Below are 21,363 nucleotides of genomic sequence, written 5' to 3'. Positions count from 1 at the left end.
ACAGGAGGCGGTCACTGGGAGCAGGAAAAAGCCACACATCAGGCCAAGCTGTGACAATGAAGGGCAGAGGAAACAACTGAGCTTGAGCTGGGACCTTGTGCACCCTTGGGCAAGGCAATATTCCCTCAGAGGGCCCTTTCCCAAAGGCCTCAGATCTTCTTCAGTTAAGCAGAGGCCTCAGGACTAGCTCTTCTGGAACCCAGAGACCCCATGCACTGGTGTTTGCTCAGCAGTGCTTCAAGCTCACCCTCACTCCCCTCCCCCTATTCCAGGGGAATTCTGAGCAACAACCCTTTTTGCTCCTTCCTTGGCCTTCTTTTATGTCTGGGATCCCCACTGCCCTAGATGGTAGTAGCAGCCCCTCACGGCCAAACACAGAGCCAGAACCCTTCATCCGGGACCACAAGTCTCTAATTCTTAAGTGCACTTGCCACTCTGGGCTGCCTCCCAAGCTCTCCAGCTTCCTCTTGAACCCACTTCTGTCTCCCCAGCAGTCAGTAGGAACAGTGCATTACTGCTCAGGAGAATGAATTGTCTATACAATAAGATAGTACTGGGGAAAAAGACAGTGAGATTAGAGGCAGCCGCATACATTAAAATTCAAACTGAAATCCCAGCCTTGGAAGGAAACTAATAGAAGAAGAAAATATATCAAAAAGAGAAGAGCTGTCTCATCATTCACCTGTGCTGAAGTATCCAATTTTAGCCACATTCAATAGCACTGTCATTCATCTTCCCTCGGTGTTATTGTGATTTAAATCCAAGCTCTATAAAAGAGAGCAGTTCTTTTAAAATGATTGAGAGAGAATAAGGGCAAATTCAGTGTTTAGAAAAAGCTTATGACATCACAATATTATACTTTACTGATGGAGGCAATATTTCATGGTTTGGGGTGAAAAACTAATAATTTTCTATTTGGTGTGAGTCACTGCATCATTATAAAAGCGAAAAATAAGTAGTTTTGTGCATTCCCAATCTTGTTCAGGAAGACATTGTGGTTTAAGTGTAATGCCTCTGATATATAGTATTTAAGTATTAGTCTGACTACATATTAATTATGTGTGTTTTTGATGTGAGCTGTTTTAATGTATGATGGAAATTAAATATCATGCTGTTTGGGCTTGGAAGGATAAACACATGACTGGCAAAATGTTGTCTTTGTGCTGAAATTAGGCTGTGTCTGATGATTAGGAGCTGTGTTTAGCATAAAAGCTTATGTTTGTATAAAAGCCCACAGACCCCAGCAGAGGAAAAGGGGCTGTGCGGTTCTTTGTGACCAGGTATGACAGGTATTTTTCTTAGTACCAGAAAGCTCTCCCAGAACTAAGCAAGCCCCTCTAGCACCCCACCTCAGCAGAGCAGACCCATCCTCACCCAGGAGGACAGGGACTTGGAATAAAGCCTGGAGTTGTTTGAAGAGTGATTCACTAAACCCATGGAAGATGATGAAGCCTGAAGGGGGACCCTGGGCCTTGCCTTCAGTCACCCAAAGAACTCCCTGGACGTTTTTCGTTAAGTTCTTCCCCTCTAGCCTAAGAGGTTCTTCCTCCTTCAGCCTTCCTGTGATTAGTGGAGATGAGAGGAAGACCTTCATGTGCTCGGTCCCCCACAGAGGATGTGAGAACTCCATTAGCCTAAATTGTTCAGTGACAACAGAACAATTATAGCAAGAGATTTTTATGAGAAGGGATAATACAGTTTATACCTAGGCTTGTCTCTGTTTTCATTTTCTCAAAAGGCTTCAAGTTCAAAGTGGACCTGAACAAAAGCTCCTCTGAGAGTTAGGAGCCCTGAGCAGATGGGAGCTGGTCTAGCCCCTTCCCCACAGCCTTCTTCCGGCCCAGGTGTGGAGTCAGCGCTCTGACACTTGTTGTCTCTCCCAACAGTATTTCAGTGAACTGAGAGCAAGTCTGATAAACAGCCAGCCTCTCCCCAAGCAGGAGCTCCTCGCCCAGTGCTTCAGGAACCTGATGGAAGAAGTGGAACAGAACCTGTCCGTCAAGAACAGAGACAGGTGAGCAATGCTCAGTAGACTTAGCATCTCTAGGGGAGGTGGACATTCCAGGTTTGTGGAAAATAACTGGATTTTGCTTATTAATACAGCTCACAGATTGACGTGGCTTTTCTATGAACCTTGAAATCCTAGACTCAGTTTAGTTCCATCCAATAAATATGACTGGGTATTTGCTTTCTTACAAGCATCATGCTTGTACTATACAGGGATGCAGAGATGAATAAAATGCAGCCTTTGCCCTCAACCAGTTTATAATCCAACAGGAGAGATATGAAAAATAACTAATTGAAAAGGTCAAAAGAAGGAAAGCTCAGATCTCCTACTAAGGACAAGGAAAGGCTTCCTGGCATTTGAACAAGCATAGGCTTTGAGGTCAGATGGACTCCAATTTAAATTTTATCTCTGCCCTTTATAGGCTGTGTGGCAGTGAGTAAGGCAGTCAACTTCTCTGATCCTGTTTTCTCACCAGCAAAATGGAGATGATGATAATTGGGTGTGATGTTTAAATGACAGCATGTAGTAAAGCATGGTACCTAAGACATATGGCCCACATGGAATATTAGTTTCTTCTTCTACCTGACCTTTAAGAGTAGCTGGTTTTACAAGAACAGAGACGGGTAGGGCGGGCCCCGTGGCTTAGCGGTTAAGTGCGCGAGCTCCGCTACTGACGGCCCAGCTTTGGATCCCGGGCGCGCACCGACGTACCACTTCTCCGGCCATGCTGAGGCCGCGTCCCACATACAGCAACTAGAAGGATGTGCAACTATGACATACAACTATCTACTGGAGCTTTGGGGAAGAAAAAAGGAGGAGGATTGGCAATAGATGTTAGCTCAGAGCCGGTCTTCCTCAGCAAAAAGAGGAGGATTAGCACGGATGTTAGCTCAGGGCTGATCTTCCTCACAAAAAAAAAAAGAAAAAAAAGATGTGCTGCTGGATTTAAAAAAAAAAAAAGAACAGAGACGGGTAGGTTGCCAATGAGATCTAAACGAGAGGAACCCAAACTTATCAGCTATGCCTGAATTCATTCGTTCATTTAGTTCACAAAATTTTATTGAGAATATGCTACGTGCCAGGCATTGGGGATACCAGTGATAAACTAATTGTTCAAGGTTTTTGCCCTCATGGAGCTTGTAGTGGAGGAGACAGACAATAATGAATGATAGAGACAGAAAATGTTTTCAGGGGAAAAAACTACCTGCTGCACGATTCTTCTATAAAAAAGTGGTAGCATTGAAATGCTGCACCATTTGAAATGCACATCATCAGTCATTCCAGTAGCCACAGTGTATCATGCAGTCACCAGCCTGAGCTGTGGGAATACAAGACCAAGTTGGATGGGCTCTACGAACATGTTCCCTTGACTGCTAGTTCCATGCCAAGATCCTCTGTCAGGCAAAAAGGGGGAACCTCCAAAGCCAGTAGGAGAAGAGACTTAATGAATGAGGAAACCCTAGATGCCTCAGGGGGGGAAATTGCTTCACCTGAGGCTTGGGAATTTGGGTACCGCCTCCCAAGCCACTCTGTGAAATGGTGTCAGACAGCCTTCTCCTTTAAAGAAAGTACTAGCCAGCAAGGAATGAGTGTTTTCCATGTGCCAGGCACGATGTTGAGCACTTACAGGCATGGTTTCACTTGACTTAATAAATTCTCACTTTCTGCCTGTAAGGTAGCTACTCATATTGGGCACCAAGACAAGAGGTTAAGTGTTCATCCATGATCACCCAACTAAGATGTGGTGGAGCCAGGATTTGTATGTTAACTAACCCAGTGCCCCCTCTTTTTGAATCACCAAGTTCAGCTTTCTCATCTGCAAAATGAGGATACTAATACCTACTTTTGGGAAGACTTGTGATGATTAAATGAATGTATATGTAAACTCAACCCTGTGCCTGGCACATGAGCTTTAGTTCTTTTCTTTATGTTCCTTACTATCTGTGTGTAATTTGACTCTTAAGAATAATTTTTAAATAGTATAACCACAAAATGCACCCCTCAAAATGGTCAGAGTGTATTTTATGGTAACCCTTGTTTTCCGGGAGGGGAAGGTAGGGAGGTGTGCTGGGGTGTGCTGGTGGCAGTGAAAGTGGGAGGAAGGAGCTCAGCCAAGAGAGAGGGCCCTCTCCAAGGTCCTGAACTCCTCAGTGGCTTTACCATCTAGAGGTTCATACAGCCTTGGCCTTGCCACTGCCCTCGGCCCTTTTTTCCTCTTTCCACAGATTCACCCAGAACCTATCCGTCTTCAGAAGAGATGTGGCAGAGGCCCTGCGCAGTGATGGCAGCACTGAACCAAGCAGTCTGGACATGATGAGCTGACCCGACTTCTCTGACCATGTGCCGAGCAGCCCTTATCAAGAGACTTGTTGGTCTGGGTCCTAGCACCATGATGTTGGCTAGCCCAGGGGAATCTATTTTTTCAAAGCAAACAACAACAACAAAAGCCCTACCTTTTTATAAGTCTAGCCTAATTATAAGAATTTATAATACTGTGCAAACAATGTAAATTCAGTCTTTGCTCTGAAAAAGCAAAAGATGTGTTTTCAGTCTTTCTATAAAATATCATTATCTTTGTTCTTATAAGGCTCTGAAGGGGTGTAGAAACAATATTTAACCAAAGAACATAATAAACTAGGTTTGCACCTAAGTGTGTACTAGTTAATGGTTCTGCAATCAAAGCTGTGAATTTGTTGGAGATGCAACCTTCAACATGGATCCTAATTGAGACAAATACCATTTGAACCCATTAAATTAGTAGTTTGTTATGAGTCTGGAAGAAGCAGCATCAGGGACTCTGAGCTGTGGGCATTTAGAATGAGCCTGGGAGCTCTCTGAAACATCCCACAGGACTCACACAGCCTTGTCTGCCTCAGCAGCATCTGATAAAGTTGAGAGACAGTAACACAATTAAATGACTTACAAACAACGTTTGCTTTTACTGGCATAAATCTGAAGTGGTTCAGTCTAGAAGAATTAAGCTGTGCAATTACTGCCTGCAGAGATATTTCTTCAGAAGGAGTCAGTAGCCCCAGCAAGAAGTTCTGGGTGGTGCCAGCACCCAGTCCTTCTGCCTCCATTTAATTTTTAAGAGAAGCTGAAGGTGTCTAATTAAAATATATATTCGAAGCAGCTCTGCCTTCTTGGGCCACCCAAACAGTTCTACGTGCTAAAGTTCAGATTTTCAGAGGATGAGGAACATCCTGATTTCCATCCCTCCACAAGAATTCTTATTACTGTGGGGATGGCAACTTAACCCAAACCCAGGACAAGAAGGAGGCCTTTACAGTCTGTGATGGACTATAACCAGGCTATTAATTTGAGATTGCCACTGTCAGATGGCTTTTGTATCTCACTGCTCTGTCTTCATGGTTCAGGCTCGTAAGAAATATTGTGCCCTTTATTTCTGATAAGACATGAAAGGTTGGCCTTACTGTGGAAGAAGAAGTCAATCCACAGACTCCTGTTATAATCTCGTTTCTCAGAGTACTGGTTCTTGAAAGCTGATAGTTTTCTTGATAGTTTCTTAATAGTTGAGTTTTGCAACAGGCTTGTCACATAAAAGCAAAATCACCCAATTTTATCTCAAAATGTTTGTCTTCCAAGTGTGAACCCAAGAAATCAGGGAAAAGTGTGTTATAGATCGAGTTACTTCTGGTATTTAATGGATAAGTAAGCCTTGGCCTTACATTACATTTCATTAGCAATGGGAAATATAGTTTTCCTTGAGAAGGCAAATTCTGAACTTTATAAAACATAACTGTTTGGAAAAGCCTGACTTGAGAATTTCTGTTTCTCAAGAGCTTATTACTGCATGTTCATCCCACAGAAACGCTCCCCAGAAGGCCTGTCCCATCGGGCACTGTTTTCTTTACAAAAGTCTAGGACCGAAAAGCACCATGTCATTTGCATTAAGATGCTCACAAGAAAATAACAACGTGCACTCGGTTTTCTTTGCCACACTGCCAAAGGCCACCTCATGGTTTCACACCAGCCAGGGAAGGCTCCGTCAGCTTTGGCCTTGGAGAGCTGCTCTCAGAGGAGAACTTGTCAGCCCTGCCCCCACTGCCGACTTCAGCAGGGCCTGCTTGTGGTGCTGGATTTACAGAGCACCCTGCAAGGCCGCACGCACAGGCTGGAGAACAGACTCAGCAAACATTTATTGAGCATCTGCCACGCCCTTTACATACGTTTTCTCCGTTAGTCCTCACAACAGCCCTTTGAAGGTGGACAGCATCATCCCCACTTTTCAGAGGAGGAAACTAAGGCTCAAAGGTGGTACATAGCTTACACAGGTCACACAGTCAGGATTTGAACCCAGATCTGTCTCACCTCAAAGCAATTCCTGGTCTCTTCCAAGGAAGACCTACATATGAGAATGGTGAATTAAAACCAGGTAATATTTATATCCATTTCCATTTGTTTTCCAGAACTCTATTGCTACATACTAAATTACCCCAAAATGTAGTAGCTTAGAACAACAGTGATGATCTCAGTTCTTGTGGGTCAGGAATCCGTAGCCAGGTCCTCTGCTTCACAGGGTCTCACAGGCTGCAGTCATCACAAGACTCAACCGGGGAAGGGTCTGCCTTCTACGACCCGCATGGCTGTTAGCAGGAGGCAGTTCCTCACAGATTGGGGGACTGAGAGCCTCAGTTCCTTGCCAAGTGGGCCTCTTCATCGGGCAGCTCACAACTTGGCATCTTGCTTCATGAGAGCAAGCAAAAGAGAAGAGCCAGAGAGAGTCCAGCAGTCTGGAAGTCACAGCCTCTTATAACCTAGTCTCAGAAGGGACATCTCATCCCTTTGCTGTATTCTATTCATTACAAGTAAATCACTAGGACCAGCACACACCCAAGGGGAGAGATTACACAAGGCCCTGGGTACCAGGAGGCAGGGATCATCAGGAGCCATTTTCAAAGCTGCCTGGCACAACTCTCCTATCTGCCCTTTGCTGGAGAGGTTGAGTTTGGCTACAGATTGAAACCTGAAAAGGAATCCTGATTTTCCTTGAAGGGCTAAGTTCCATTCTGTGCCCTGTCTGAGGGATGAAAAGGGAGTGGCAAAACTGGGATGTTTCAGGAGCACTTTATACTGCACACTCATCCTCCAACCGATGGGAACCTGATTTGGAACTGTGCCCCACCCCCCAACACACACACACATACACACACACAGCCTTCCAGAGTCTGCCTTGATAAGGGATAGTGGGGACTCCTGAGAAAAACCTGGAGGCCCATGTGGACATCTTATCCCAAGGATAAAGCAAGCATTCAAGGGCACACCCAAACTTGGGGACCCTGCACGAAGGAGAACTAGTTGGGTCTATTATATGCTCTAATCAGGTCATAGGTGTATCCAACTTACTCACATCCAGCAACAGGAAAAAATAAATAGTGCAGGCAGTTTCACAGGGCCTACCACTCAACAAGCATATGGCCCAGAGTGAGCATGAGATGGGCGGTGCGGGCCACTGCTAGCACACCTCATCCTAATGAGGTTTTAGTGTGCAAACATGGATCATTCATGCAGGGTGGGGCTCTAAGTCAAGGCAGCTGCTTCAGCTGACACTCGAGCAAGAAACAGTTTGAAGGTATTTTGACTTTGCTCAATTTTTGCCTTCTAGACTGACTTAAGAACCTGACCTGAGAAAGCTGTATCCTCCTTGTGTTCTAGATGTTTCTGTTTTTCTGTGCTTTCCAATCAGCCTTCTCTAGGCTGGGGGCATGTGGGAGGACAAGGTCCCTGCACTGCATAATCAGCCCAGAAAAGCCCTCTTGGCCCCGGACTCCCTTCCATTGGCCCTGCCAACCTAGAAGTGCCTTTGGGTTATGATACTGGAGGCCCCTTTCAACATGCAAAACTGGCCTGGCATGTAGCCATCAGCTGAGATCAGTGACTAAATTAGTTAACTACCACAGAGAGCTGAGCATGAGAACAAAGAACAGGCTAGGTTCAGTGAGAGAAACGGGAAAGTGAAATATCTGCACAGGGGAGCCTTACTAGATGGAGGCCCAGCCAGCAGTCCAGAGGAGGCAGCATTTGAGAGAACTCAGCCCCTTATGGTAAGGAGGGAAAAAAGCACCTGAAGACAAGAGCAGGGTAGAGGAGAAAGGAAGAAAGGAAAAGCTGCAAGACGAACATTAAATAATTAGAACCACTATCATTTATTGAGCACCCACTAAGCAATGCAAATTGGTATTATTTAAACTTAATGCTTCCCAATGAGAATGTCAAGTAAGTATTATTATCCCCATTTTAGAGATGAGAAAACAGACTAAAAGACTGACCCGAGGCCACATAGCTAAAAAGTGGACAAGCCAGGATTCAAAGTCAGGTCAGCCTGACTCCAAAACTCATGTTTTTTTCCACACTATAATCCCTTAAGCTAGGTCTTCACGACTGGGCTTTGGGGATAGGTGGGCAGAGAGGTGGATATGGAACCCTCTGGGACCCTTAGAGGGGCTAGGCACTCCCAAAGAAAGGCCAGTCCAATACCTGGGCCCCTTGTGTGTTGTGTCTATGGGTTCTGCCACCGATTCATCCTTCTCCCTGAACTTTATAAAATCGTTCTTGAGACTTTTTAATGTTTTATTGAGGTGCAAGTTTACCACGACAGCAAACCTTTCAAACCACAGCAAGAGTAACCTGCCTCCTCGGCATATTAAAAAATAATGTTAGTGTCGGTTTTTACGTCCCATAGTTTGGATTGCTGATAAGAGCGCTTCCTTGACAAGATTCTTTTTGAGGTTTACAGAAAGCGTAATAAAATATGTAAGTTACATTTCCACAAACAAAAGCTATAACATAAGTTATTTATAAGCGTGAGATACCAACAGTATCACAATAAATAAACCATAAAGGGTACCTGCAACATCCATCTTAATGTAATTTGCCCAACAAAAATGTTGAAACGAAGTCAAATTTAGTAGAGAAGTCTGTCAGGAAGAAAGGAAAGTTGTAGAACACAAAATGGGAAAAATGGCTCAGGGGCGAAGGGAAACAGCCAGGGCATGAGCTCAGGTCTGGAGGCACCTGAGAAGGCCCCCCATGAGTTTGCCCTCAGGGCCTGCCCTCACCCCCCCCCCGCCCCCCCCGCCCCGGCCTGCTGCACTGGCCAATCCCTGCCACCCTGCACACAGCCCCTGCTGCCTGCCCCTCTGCATCCTCCACTGCCCCACCCACGGGGAAAGGCAGCTCTCCTCCGCTCCCCCTTCCTGTCTTACACCGTCTAGTCTAACCCCCAGCCTCGTGGCCAGCTTCCTCCTGCTGCTGCCAGCCACCCTGCTAGGCTGGGCCCTCCTCAAGGCCAGGGCCTGGGTCTGACTCAGCACAAGGATCCTGGAAATCATTCGTTCTTTCCTTCATTCACCTACCATAGATAAAGCAGTGAATGAGACAAAGTCTCTGCCTTCAGAGAGCTGGTGAGCAGGATAATAAATAAGATTGGTTCCGAAGGCAACGAGTGCTATGATGAAAAACAGGGATAGAGAATGCCAGGAGAGATGGGGCTGCTTTGGAGGATGGGCAGACAGGCCATGCTGACCTGGGTCTTAAAGGATGCAAAGGTGCCAGCAGTGGGAAGAGCTGGGGGAGGTGAATGCTGAACTGAGGACACGCAAATTCCTGGACACACTTCTGACCCGCTTCCTTATCCCCTCGGCTGACCTTGCTGTGTGCTGTTCAGTTTAATACCACAAACTCTTGATGGTGATCCTCCAGTGGGCCAGGCCCTGGGCCCTGCCCCAAGATATGAACTCAAATGCCGCCAACACTGTTCTGCCCTGGAGGAACTCCCTGGCCAGTGGGGGAGACAAGTGAGCCCCACCATGGCCAGCCCTCCCCTCTGCTTCTGGGCTCCTTCACCCAGACCCTCCACTGGGGGAAAGGGCTCCTTTCCCCTCCCCACTAGGTCCTGCGACTTCAAATCCTTACTACCTGCTCCCAGAGCAGAAATGGGGGGATGAAGTAAAGAGAAAAGCATGGGCTTTGTAGTCAAGACAGTCCTGGGTTCCAATCCCAACCCCAGTCCTTCCCAACTGCATGTCCCTGGGCAAGGGACTTCACTTCCCTGAGCCAACTGTCCTTTAAGTCTCAGGACCTGTGGTGGGGGTCCCACGCAGCACACAGCACCAGGTGGCCTTTGCCTTCCTCCAGCTGGGAGAGCCTTGGGCTCTTTCAGCCCTCCTCAGGAAGGTTCCTCCCCAGTCCTCCCCAGTCGGAGAGGCAGTGATGAAGAGCTCCAGCTGCATTACTCCCACTATCAGATGGGGAAACCAAGGCCCAAAGTTAGGACATGATCCAGAAAATCCCAGCAGGTGCTTAGTAAATATTTGTTACATGAATTCATGAATGGGTGAATAAATTTGGGCAGATGTCTGTAGAGCCTTCCATTAGGAGAGCTGGAAGGGCCCCCTGAGACTCCTAACTAGGGTGTGTGAACCAAGAATGGAGGGTGGGCAGGTGAGCAGATGTGCCAAGTTCCGTGTTTGTGTCTTTGTCAGTAGAAGTAGTCCATAATATTTTCCTCAATCTTTCAAACTGGGTTGCTGACGCAAGTATGTTTAAGAGCCCTGATTAAATCTCTGCCCCATTTTATAGACAGGGAAATTGAGTCCCAATTCACACAGGAAGTCAGTGGCAGAGCAAGCCTGAACGCACCCAGGCCTTTTACACACAGACAGTTGGAAATTCCAACATCCTGCCTCTCATCCCTGAAGCCCCCCTCCTATGTGACTCCCAGCAAGGCCCCCACGAGCTTCACCCTTCCTCCAGCTTCTCCACAGGGAAGAGAGGAGGATACATTGCATCTGGGAAGGCTTTCTGGACTAAGGAGTCCTGGCACCCAGCTCCCCAGTTCTTAGAATTCTCATTTTCTAATCTCTCTTTCTCTGTGTGTGTATCTCTCTCTGTCATTGTTCAGTTGACAACAGGTAAGAAGGGACAGCAAAAAATTACAATCTTAGGAACACCAAATACACATCAAAACATATTTGGCCAAAGAAGTGCTTAGAGGTAAATTTATGGCCTTAAATGTATTCATTAAAAAAATAAAAAAGATTGACAAAAATAAACTAAATTTTCACCTCAATAAACAAAGAAGAAATTAATTAATAAAAATAAAAACATTCCTGAAAGAGATGACATAAATAAGAGGATAATGAAATAAAAGTATCTTCTTTAAGACCAATAAAATAAACAAACCTTCGGCAAACACGATCAAGAGAAGGCACAACTGAGTAACGCTGAGAATGAAGAGCAGAGAATGTTAGCTCAGATTCACATGAAAGTCTCAAATTACAAGAGAATCATCCCACAATGTTATAACAACGAATTTGAAAACTTGGATCAAATGGACAATATTCTGGACACTGGCTTCCAAATTTGAGCGTGCATCAGAATCACCTGGGGGGCGGGCCGGCCCCGTGGCTTAGCGGTTGGGTGCTCACGCTCCACTGCTGGCGGCCCGGGTTCGGATCCCGGGTGCGCACCGACGCACCACTTCTCCAGCCATGCTGAGGCCGCGTCCCACATACAGCAACTAGAAGGATGTGCAGCTGTGACACACAACTATCTACTGGGGCTTTGGGGGGAAAAAAATTAATAAATAAAATCTTTAAAAAAAAAAAAAAGAATCACCTGGGGGGCTTGTTAAACACAGATTGCTGAGCCCTACCCCAGAGTTTCTGCTTCAGTCATTCTGGGCTAGGGTCCAAGAATCTGCATTCCTAACAAATTCCCAGGTGCTGCTGCTGCTGCTGGTCCAGGAACACACTTTGAGAACCACCGTCCCAGGGACTACTACCTACTCCATTTACTCCCCCTCCTGAGCTGCCTAACAGCTCTGTTCTGCCTGGATTGGGAAAAGAGGGGTTCTGTGATCAGCGGCCCAAAGCACCTACTGCTGGATGACTGAGAAGCTGGGCTCTCAGGCAGTGGGGGCCCAGGCAGCGAGGCGAGGGCCCTCACCCACGCCGGGCACTGTGCTGAAGGCTCTCACCAGGACAAGCTCATTTAATCCCATGGCATTGGTGCTGCTGCTTTACCAGATGAGGAAACCGAGGCACCAAGAGGATGAATAACTTCCTGAGCCCACAGCCGGTAAACAGAGGTTGGAATCCAACTCTTAAACTCGCCATGGGCCACTGACCGTGCCCTGGAAGCAATATCGGCCACACCACCCACACCTTCCCCCTAATTCTGTACCCACATACCCGTGTTGGGTAGGCCTTGTGGTCCCAATTTAACAGAGCCAGGAAGTGGCCAGAACAGGCCTGGAATCCAGGGCTCTGAAAGCCAGAAGGGAAGTGGAGCTAGGGGGGGTGGGGTGTCATGTGAACTCTCTGATCCTAAGTTCCCTCCTCAGGTAAATGGGGCCCTTTCCTCACAGGGTCGTTGTGAGGAATAAATAAGGGCCCAGCCCCCTGCCTGGCACACACACAGTTCTCAACCCACACTAGCTCTTCTGTTGTCCTTAAAGTTATTATTATATAACAGCCAGAGTTTCTCACAGGCGCTTCCACAGACCTTATCTCGTTTACTTCTCATAGCCACCCTGGGGTCAGCTATTACCCTGTTTTACAAATCAGGAAAACAAAATGAGGCTCCAGGAGGGGCAATGAAGGACCCAACAGCCCCAGACCACCAGTGGCAGAGCCTGAAGTAGAAGCAGGAGGCACCCAGCACCAGAGCAATGGCGTCTACTCCATCTGAAGATTCTTGTCCCCCAGACGGAGGGGAGGAGGGCCTGCCCACGCCCCAGGCACCCCGCTCTCCTCACCCCTCACCGCCCTGCGGCCTCATTCTCCCCACCCAACACTGAGGTTCGCAAGGGCCAGCGACTTGCCCAAGGTCACATGGGGGCGGCGACCTAACTCAGGGACCTAGGCCTTAAGACTGCAAATCCTGAGGCCTCTCGGTTGTTGGGGGCAGATTATTAGGAAGAATCCCCAACCTGTGGCCTCTTGCCCTTCCCGGTCCTCCAAGACTGATCCCACCGGTAGACAAATACATCTTTGTCTCCAAGACACTGAGCCTCCGCAAATAAAACTGCAAACAAATAAACAAGAATAAGAAGAAGAATACAGCAACCATCACGCTGGGGGTGCGGGTGGGGGCGGGAGGGCGGCCTCGGCGGCTCAGCGCCTGCTGTGTGCTGGACCCTGAGCCCCGCGCTCTCAATATCTCCCTCTCGGCCAACGACAATCCCGCAATGCGCGCATTGCCCATTTTACAAATACTAAAAGCAAAGCCTAAAGGTGTGGAGGCACTTGCTCAAGGTCACTCAGCTAGAAAGTGACTGGCCCAAATGTGAACACATTTCTAGCCAACCGCACATCTGAGCTCTCACCATGTCCACAAGAGAGCGAGCGCGAGGAAGAGGCCTGGCCGGGGGTGCGGCAGCCAGTTTGCACCTCACGATTTTAGAATGAGCGGGTAGAAAACGATTCTGGATGTCTCCCCCAGGGGAGACAACTGAGGCTGGCGCGCGGGGGTGGGGGGGGGCGTGACGGCCCTGCGTGCGTGCGGTCCTGTCCACGGCGCCCCACGGCCCGCCTAGACAGCCCCCGAGGGCGCGAGCAGAGCAGGGAGTGGTCCCAGCGCCCAGGCCGGCCTGGAGCGGGAGGGGCTGGCTGCTCCTGTTGCCTAAAGAAATCCCGCTATTTGCTCTAAAGATGAGCCGCCCCGCCCTTGGCCCTCGTGAACTCCATGTCCCCACACCTGCCGCGCCACGGGCGGGTCTCCACGCGCGACCACAGTCCCGTCCATCCTGCAACGAATTTCGAGGGGCCGGATCCCCATTCCCTACCGGGCGACCCCGAGTCCCCAGCCCCGCCGGGCCCGGAACGCGTGGGCACCTGCGAGTCACTCCTCGTCCGCCTGGAGGGAGCCAGGGAGCGTCTCCAAATTGGCCGCGACGCCGCGGCCGAAGCCCGGGCGGGGGCGAATTCTCCCCACGCGGGTTGGTGTCCTCCGGAGCGTGGCGCACGCCGCGGGACTGCCCTCACCCCGCGCGCAGGGAGCGCGGAGCTTGGGCCCGGTGGTGCGCCCCTTTCGTTGCTCTCGCAGCGGTGGAGTGTCCAAGACGCTTCCGCGGATTCCGCAGGGTCGTTCCGGAGTTGCAACTCCATCGTAATTGAAAGGATTCATATGGTTTGATTTTTGCTCAGATGAAAAAATTTGCGAGAAAACGAAAACTCCCTCGGCAAAGGACAATTTCACAATCAGAACGCCCTGCCCGCCCCGCGCAGCGGCCGGCAAGCGGCCCCGGCCCGGAGGAGCGGGGAGCGTCTGCTAATTGCAGCTTCGTTAGATTTCGGGTTTGGGAGGCTGCGGTTCAGGCGCTAATATCCGTCGCCCATTATCCCGGCTAATAAATTTGACCTATTGTTCGTTTGTTAAAATGATGTCACCTTGGAACAGTCCCTAAGCTCCTATTTCCATGAATTAGGCCTTTATTGAAAGCCGGGAGCCAATGGGAGGAGAGAGGCTTGTTGATCGCAGCCAATGGCTGCGGCGGGAGAGGAATTAGCAGCGGAAACTCCAGGTTCGGTTCAAGAAAGATGACACAGAGCCTGTCGGGCCCGCGCACTCTTGGCAAAGTTTCAGTGCGAAGAGAGGCGCCGGGCGCTCCATGGCCGCGCCGTAACGGGGACCCAGCCACCTCCCAGCCCAGCCCAGCCCAGCCCTTCCGCCCGCCCAGGATGGAGGCGCCCGCCAGCGCGCAGACCCCGCACCCGCACGAGCCCATCAGCTTTGGCATCGACCAGATCCTCAACAGCCCGGACCAGGACAGCGCACCAGCCCCGCGGGGCCCCGACGGCGCCAGCTACCTGGGAGGGCCCCCGGGGGGCCGTCCGGGCGCCACATACCCGTCTTTACCAGCCTCCTTTGCCAGCCTCGGCGCCCCCTTCGAGGACGCGGGATCTTACAGTGTCAACCTGAGCCTGGCGCCCGCCGGCGTGATCCGGGTGCCAGCGCACAGGCCGCTGCCCGGGGCCGTGCCGCCGCCTCTGCCTAGCGCACTGCCCGCCATGCCTTCCGTGCCCACGGTCTCCAGCCTGGGTGGGCTCAATTTCCCCTGGATGGAGAGCAGCCGCCGCTTCGTGAAAGACCGCTTCACAGGTGAGCAGGGCGGGCAAACAGGGGCCCGGCCTCGGCCCTCCCGGGGCCAGAGGCGCCGCGTCCTCTGTACTCCATTCCGGGAAACGATTCCAGAGGCCCAAACGCGGCAGAGGCCTCAGCGCCCAGGGTCCCGGGCAACCATAGAGGGGAGGAAGATCAGCGAGCGAGTTCCGGGGAAATAAGCCTCTGCCCGGGGGAAGCGAGGGGACGAGGGGGGCATCTCCCAACAGGCTTGGTGCCTCTGGGACGCGCGGGACCAACGAAATGCGGCGCACTCTCAGCCCCATCCGGTGGCACGGGGTCCGCATGGGGCCTGAATGGCAGTCGAGCCGGGCTGGGCTTCAGGGGGCCTCGTGTGTCTCCGCAGCGGCGGCGGCGCTCACGCCCTTCACCGTGACCCGGCGCATCGGCCACCCCTACCAGAACCGGACGCCGCCCAAGCGTAAGAAGCCGCGCACGTCCTTTTCTCGGGTGCAGATCTGCGAGCTGGAAAAGCGCTTCCACCGCCAGAAGTACCTGGCCTCGGCCGAGAGGGCGGCGCTCGCCAAGTCCCTCAAAATGACGGACGCGCAGGTCAAGACCTGGTTCCAAAACCGGAGGACCAAATGGCGGTGAGAGAGGCCAGGCCCACCTAGCACCCGCCCTTCACCCGCCCCGCGCCGTAGCCTCGCTCTCTCCCCATCCTGTGCCACCCCCTACCAGCCCTCCCAGGGCTGCGCCTACCCCTCCTTCCCAGATTTTATCTCCCTTCTCTCCTTCCCGCCGGCCTGTGGTTCTCTCCCCACTCTCCCGCGCCTCGGCTTCTCCTGCATTCCCATCTCTGCGTCGCTCTTGTCCGCCTCTCCAACTCTCTCCGTGTTTTAGTCCGTTTCCTGCGCTCGCTCGGTTTCCTCTCATTTCCCCCTGCCCAACAAACGCCCCGCCCCGGGCCTCTCGCGCACCCCTTATGCTTGACCTTTCGGATTTCAGACAATCCGCTCGGGCTCTGAGTTCTCCTTCGAGCTCCCCGTTCCGACTCCAGCCCCCTTTTTATCCATTCCCTGTTTTTATCCAACCCGTGAACTGCGAAGCGATCGCTTCCTGGAAGAGGGGTTCGAGACAGGGCCGGGAGAACTGGATGGGGCTGACCGGGCCCGGGGACACCGCGCGGACGGTGCAGAGCCAGCCCGCCCACCCGCGGACCCCAGTGACCCGGCTGCCTGCAGGGCCGAGTCAGTTACACATTCGCCCTGCTCTTATTATCCCGCAAAAGAAACAATCTTTGTTGTTGGCGAAGCCACAATACCCGGGCGTGCAGGTGGGCGGCGGGCAGAGTCCCCTCCTGGCGACCGCCTCGCGCACAACAAAAACAAACGATCCCAACCCACTCCCCGGACGCGCGGGCCTCGGGCGGATAGCGCGGGCCGGGAGGCAGACGGGCTCTGCGCCTCGAGGCTCCTGGCTGGCCTCGGCTCCCGGGGGCGCTGGGGCCCCGCTGGCCACCCCGCGGTACCGGGTGCATGATGGTGCTGTCCCTCTCCCTCCCCCGGTGCAGGCGGCAGACGGCGGAGGAGCGGGAGGCGGAGCGGCAGCAGGCGAGCCGGCTCATGCTGCAGCTGCAACACGACGCCTTCCAAAAGAGCCTCAACGACTCCATCCAGCCCGACCCGCTCTGTCTGCACAACTCGTCGCTCTTTGCTCTGCAGAATCTGCAGCCCTGGGAGGAGGATAGCTCCAAGGTCCCCGCCGTCACCTCTCTGGTGTGAGCCACCAGCCCGCACCGTCGCCAAGGATCGCCGCCCGCACAGGGCGGGGCGCCCCGGACCCCCAGCCGGGCTGGGGGGGAACCGAGGCCGAGAGGGGAAGGGGCCGCCAGGCTCGAGTAGGCCCCGGGCGCGGCCGCATCCCCGCCGGCCGCGGAGGGGGGCTGGGCCCGGGCTCCGCGCGGCTGCACAATCCGAGCCCCCGCCCCGCGCCCAGTCCCGCCCCAGGCCCGGGCCTGACAAAGAAAGCGCCTTACGTTTCTCCGCCCCTCGCCCGCACCCCCCGGGCCGGGCGCCTGTATTATACTTTGTACTTTTGCCCAAACGTGTAAATAAAAAAGTTTTGGCTTTTTTTCTTTAGAAATCGGCCACCTGCTTCCCCCGCGGGGGCCGCTGGAGGAGGGGCGGCCGACCAGGTGGTTGGGGGAAGCGCCAGGGGCTGGGGCACCCTGCGTTTAGGCTGGGTCCACTCCTCTCCTTTTCCGTTCCTTTTATTTAAGTCGTTTTATTTAATAAAAAAGTTAGCTATTTCACTTAACGCCGCTTTCATTTCGTTTTCGTTCCAATAACGCTCGGCGACCCCCGGCCCTGCGCCCACTCCTACGACGGTAGAGGCGGCGCCGCGGTGCGCGGGGGCGCGGCCACCTCTCCAAGCGTCGTCAGCATTCGCCTCAGCTCGAACCCGGCCCGGGCTCCGCGGAGGATCCGCGGCGCAGGTCAGTGCGTGCCGGCCGCCCGCCGTCCGGGTGCCCGCGGGACGGGGGGACGTGGGAAGGGCTCTCTAGGCCCAGAGGTCGCAGATCAGCGCCAGGTAGAGTTGGAGTGAAAGGCCCCGCCTGGGCGGGTACTTAGGCCGTCACAGGTCAAACCCACCTAGGGGGCGCGAGGCACGGTGACCTCGAACTTCTCGAAATGCGGAGCCCCCCACCGCCGCCCACAACCGACTGTCCGCTCTTTCCAGTGAGGCCTCACTGGAGGCGCTGGGCCGGGCCCCCCGCTGGCTATTTGGGATCCGGGCGCCCTGCGGGCGGGCCGTGCGCGTCGCGGGTCTCCAAGCGCTCGGCGCCTGGGGAGTGAGTGCAGCGCACAGCCCCAGGACACCCGCGCCCTTTGGGCTGAGTGAGACCACAGGTGCATCGTGACGTCATGTGACGTCACCGCAGCCTCTGCGGCGTCACTAGCCACCAGGGAGCCGGCGCCCGGAACGCCCGGAACCCCCAGCCCAGCTGTGAAAGCGGCGGGGCCGGGTCCACTCAGCTTCAAGTCTGCTCAAAAGCGGGAAGTTTCGGGATCACGGGTTCCGCAGCGGGTCGCCCCTTCCAGCGACAGACATACTCGGAGTGTCCGTGCACATTACCTCCTGCTCCTTGATTTTTTTTCCTTTTTATCAATCTCCCTTTCGGTCTTTTAAAAACTTTTCTTACTTCTGGCCTCTCCGTTTCTTTCTCCCTTTCGGTCTTTTAAAAACTTTTCTTACTTCTGGCCTCTCCGTTTCTTTCTCCCTTTCGGTCTTTTAAAAACTTTTCTTACTTCTGGCCTCTCCGTTTCTTTCTGTGCGGTGTTCCCTATTTTCTCCTCTAATTGTTATTCTTGGTCTCTGTGTTACCATATCTTTTTCTCTTTCTTTACAGTTTTATAGTTTATGTGTAGTTTCTCTATATAGCTCCTTCTCTGTTGCTTTTGGTTTCTCTGACTTATCTTTCTTTGTCGTATCCTCTCTTCCTCCTCCCTTCCTCTCTCCATTTCTGACTCTCACGTCCTTTGTCACTCTCTGGGTTTCTCTTTCTGTCTCCCTCCTTCCTGCCCTCCTCTCTTCTCGTCCTTTTTCTTTTCTCTTTCTCTCTCTCAGAATCTCTTTGCTTCTCTCTCTCTCTCCATCTCTCTCTCCTCCCCTTCTCCCTCCTTGTCTTCTCCAGGCCGGGCTCCCAGTAGTTCCCTGAGGCTAAACCCTTCCGAGGGGCTGTCCCAGAGGCCCTATACACCCCACCCGCCTCGTCCCACTGCCTCCCGCCGGCCGCGCGCCACCCTGCGGGCTCGGGTGTTTGGGCGCCTTCGTTGTAGGCGGACTGTGGGCGGTCTACACTGGCCGGGCTCGAGGGAGGGGAGGGAGTCTAAGTCACGGCTGGAGCTCCCAGCCTTCCTGCCTCACCTCCACCTCCAGGCCCTACTCAGCCGCCGTCTGAGTCTGGGGACTTACAGACACCCCAGAGAGGGACTAGAGTGACTCAGACCTTCGGGTCTCTTCGTGGGTGTTTTCCTGAAATGCTTCTACTTTCTGCGCTGTACAGCCCGGTGAACGCCGCCATCGGGATGGGAAAAGCTGGCCCTTCCGCTGGGGACTCGAGCATCTAAGAACCAGAGCGACTTTCTTTGCCTTTGCTGGCCGAGCAGTCCCTTCCTCGAGGACTGACGTCGCTTTCCAATTTCCGTCACTTTTATTCTATTTCCCCATAATAAGACTTAGTGGTTTTTGTTTTTCTAAATTATTTTCGGTGTTTTGCCAGGGTGACCCTCGATTCTAGGGCCTTTGGGGGGACACATGCACGTCTTTCTCTTTCTCTCTGGTGCCTCGCTTTGCGCAAAAGGTCTCTGAGCGAGAGGCCCGCCCGTGGTGGCGTTCAGGCCGGCTCGGGGACGGGGACCTAGTCTCGCCGCGGCCCGCGGGGGCGCCAGGTTTCCCCACTGGGTGCCTCGGCGGCGTTCGCCCTCTCTGAGGGCTTTTCTCCGACCCAGCCTTGCCCAGCTCGAGACGGGCTATGAGTCTTCCCGTTAGGGAGCTGAGCCTACTTGTGTGGGGCCAGGTCGCGACTCTCCCTCGCCCATGCCCACTCAGAGCAGTGTGGGCGCCCCCAGCAGGTGGGAGCGTTTGTGAGCGTGGCAAGGTGTTTAGTGCCTAAACTCCTGATACACGAAGCCTGGAGGTCGCCGTTTCCCCTGTGGCTGCGCCGGACCGGAGCCCGAGGACGCCCGGTTAAGGGACACGGCTCGCAGCTCCCCCACCAGGAGGGCGGTGCAGCAGAGTGGGGCGCGGAAGGATCTGGATCAGCAGGCCCCCCCCCGCCCCCCCCCCCCGCCCCAAGGCTGAGCTTAAAGAAAAGAGAGTCTGGAGTAGGTGGGAAGGCCCACATGGGCGCCTCGCCCGCGATCTTCTCCCAACATTAGGCCCCTTCTTGGCCCGGGGAAGCGGCCGAGGCTCTAGGGGGAGGCGGGTGAGTGTGGACGCCCAGTCCCGCCGCGGAGGGGATTGAGGACCAGAAGCAGCCGGCCTCTGGGCGGGGGCTGGAGACTTGGCCTCGCCGCCCTTCCCGGTGGCCTTCCCTAGCCTGGGCTGAAGCGTCTCTAAAGCCGCGCCCATTTTACAGATGCAGGACCCGGGGGCAAGAGGCAGCTTCGCGGCCCAGGCCGACTAGTCGCGTGGGCTCTCCCCGCGCGCTGGTTTCCGGGCTCCACCCGCAGGTGGGCGGCCGGGGCCGAGGCGTCGGCAAAGAGGGGCGAGGCTGCCCAGCCCAGGGGCCAGGAGTTAGCCAGGAGCCAGGAGCACTAGGCTCTCCCTGAGAGACCCCGCACCGCGTGGAGTCTGGGGTTGCGGGGGTGCACCGGGAACTCGGCCGGATCAGAAAGAGAGAGTAAGGGAAACTCTGCGGCCGGCCGCTCGCTTCCCGAAAGTGGGAATGACTCCCCTCCAGCAGCTCCCAGTGCGGCGCCGGCCGGGGACCGCGAGCTGTGCGCGCCGTATGTGGTTCACCGTGACCCGCACATCTCCGCGAGGTGTGGATGGCCCTCCTCACCTTACGGCTGGAAACACTAAGGCTCAGAGAAGTCCAGAAATCAGTTCTGGGTCGCACGGTTGCGGCGGTCCCGCGCTCTTGGCCCCAAACCAGGCGCTCTCTCCAATATTTGGGAGGAAAGGGGGACTTTGCCGGGTGAGGGGATGGGAAGGCGGCCTAGAGGACACCTGCAGCCACCCTGACACTAGGCCCAGGGGTCTCAGTGGGGCAGAAACGCCTTTCCTCTCTGGCTTGGGTGGTGGACTCGGGCTCCGAGTTCCAAGGGCGCCCTGCGCCTCTCGCCTCCAGGCTTGCGCGCCGGCCCGCGTTGGCCATCGTGCAGGAGCGGGGAGACGCCCCGCCGCGGCCGCCTCGAGCTCAGCGATGAGACCCGAGGCCCCGCGGGCGGCCCTGGGCCCGAGACCTTCGCCCGCCCGCCTCGGCAGTTCCGGGAGCACCTGGGGCCTGCGGCGCTTCTCGCGGACCTGCGGCCGAAGGATGCGGCCTTGCCCAGGCCGGTCGGGCCGCCAGCTGCGCCGTTTCGGCGGCCGGGGCCCCGGCTGCAGCAGGCGGTGCGCGTCTATTCCGCCTAGGTCCGGCTAGGCGCTCCGCGTTAGGGGCCTCGGAACGTGGCCTCCAACTTCCCGCGGACACCGCCAGGCCAAGGACCGGGCCTAGGCTGCAACTGCGCTGGAGGTTCCTGGGAACCTTCGCCAACATC

At 53.8% G+C, this 21,363-nt stretch overlaps 2 protein-coding genes across 6 annotated transcripts in view; both read left to right on the top strand.

Annotated features, from left to right (window-relative positions):
* The window catches only part of RANBP17 (RAN binding protein 17), a 347,331-nt gene extending 342,673 nt beyond the window's left edge, over positions 1–4,658 (top strand). For all 5 annotated transcript variants that reach the window (XM_004428530.3, XM_087429435.1, XM_087429434.1 and 2 more), the window contains 2 exons: positions 1,887–2,014; positions 4,234–4,658. In XM_004428530.3, the coding sequence (XP_004428587.2) occupies positions 1,887–2,014; positions 4,234–4,330 (225 nt within the window). In that variant the 3' untranslated portion in view covers positions 4,331–4,658. The remainder of the gene's footprint in view (positions 1–1,886; positions 2,015–4,233) is intronic.
* A 9,913-nt stretch (positions 4,659–14,571) lies between these two features.
* TLX3 (T cell leukemia homeobox 3) lies at positions 14,572–17,403 on the top strand. The gene is made up of 3 exons (XM_004428529.3): positions 14,572–15,133; positions 15,501–15,744; positions 16,668–17,403. The coding sequence occupies exons 1-3, from the start codon at positions 14,572–14,574 to the stop codon at positions 16,876–16,878; spliced, it is 1,017 nt and encodes a 338-aa protein (XP_004428586.2). The 3' UTR covers positions 16,879–17,403.
* Positions 17,404–21,363: the final 3,960 nt, after the last annotated feature.

The sequence above is a fragment of the Ceratotherium simum genome, chromosome 4, assembly GCF_057802395.1.
Source record: "Ceratotherium simum simum isolate JZ-2026a chromosome 4, ASM5780239v1, whole genome shotgun sequence".
Classification (NCBI taxonomy): domain Eukaryota; kingdom Metazoa; phylum Chordata; class Mammalia; order Perissodactyla; family Rhinocerotidae; genus Ceratotherium; species Ceratotherium simum.
The sequence above is the reverse complement of the archived record's forward strand: the minus strand, read 5'-3'. Positions and strand labels throughout refer to the sequence as shown.

Bases quoted from the DNA above. Each gene is read 5' to 3' on its own strand.
- TLX3 (XM_004428529.3), top strand. From the start codon at position 14,572: ATGACACAGAGCCTGTCGGGCCCGCGCACTCTTGGCAAAGTTTCAGTG. The intron at 15,134-15,500 runs GTGAGCAGGGCG...GTGTCTCCGCAG, and splicing joins CGTGAAAGACCGCTTCACAG to CGGCGGCGGCGCTCACGCCC. The intron at 15,745-16,667 runs GTGAGAGAGGCC...CCCCCGGTGCAG, and splicing joins AACCGGAGGACCAAATGGCG to GCGGCAGACGGCGGAGGAGC.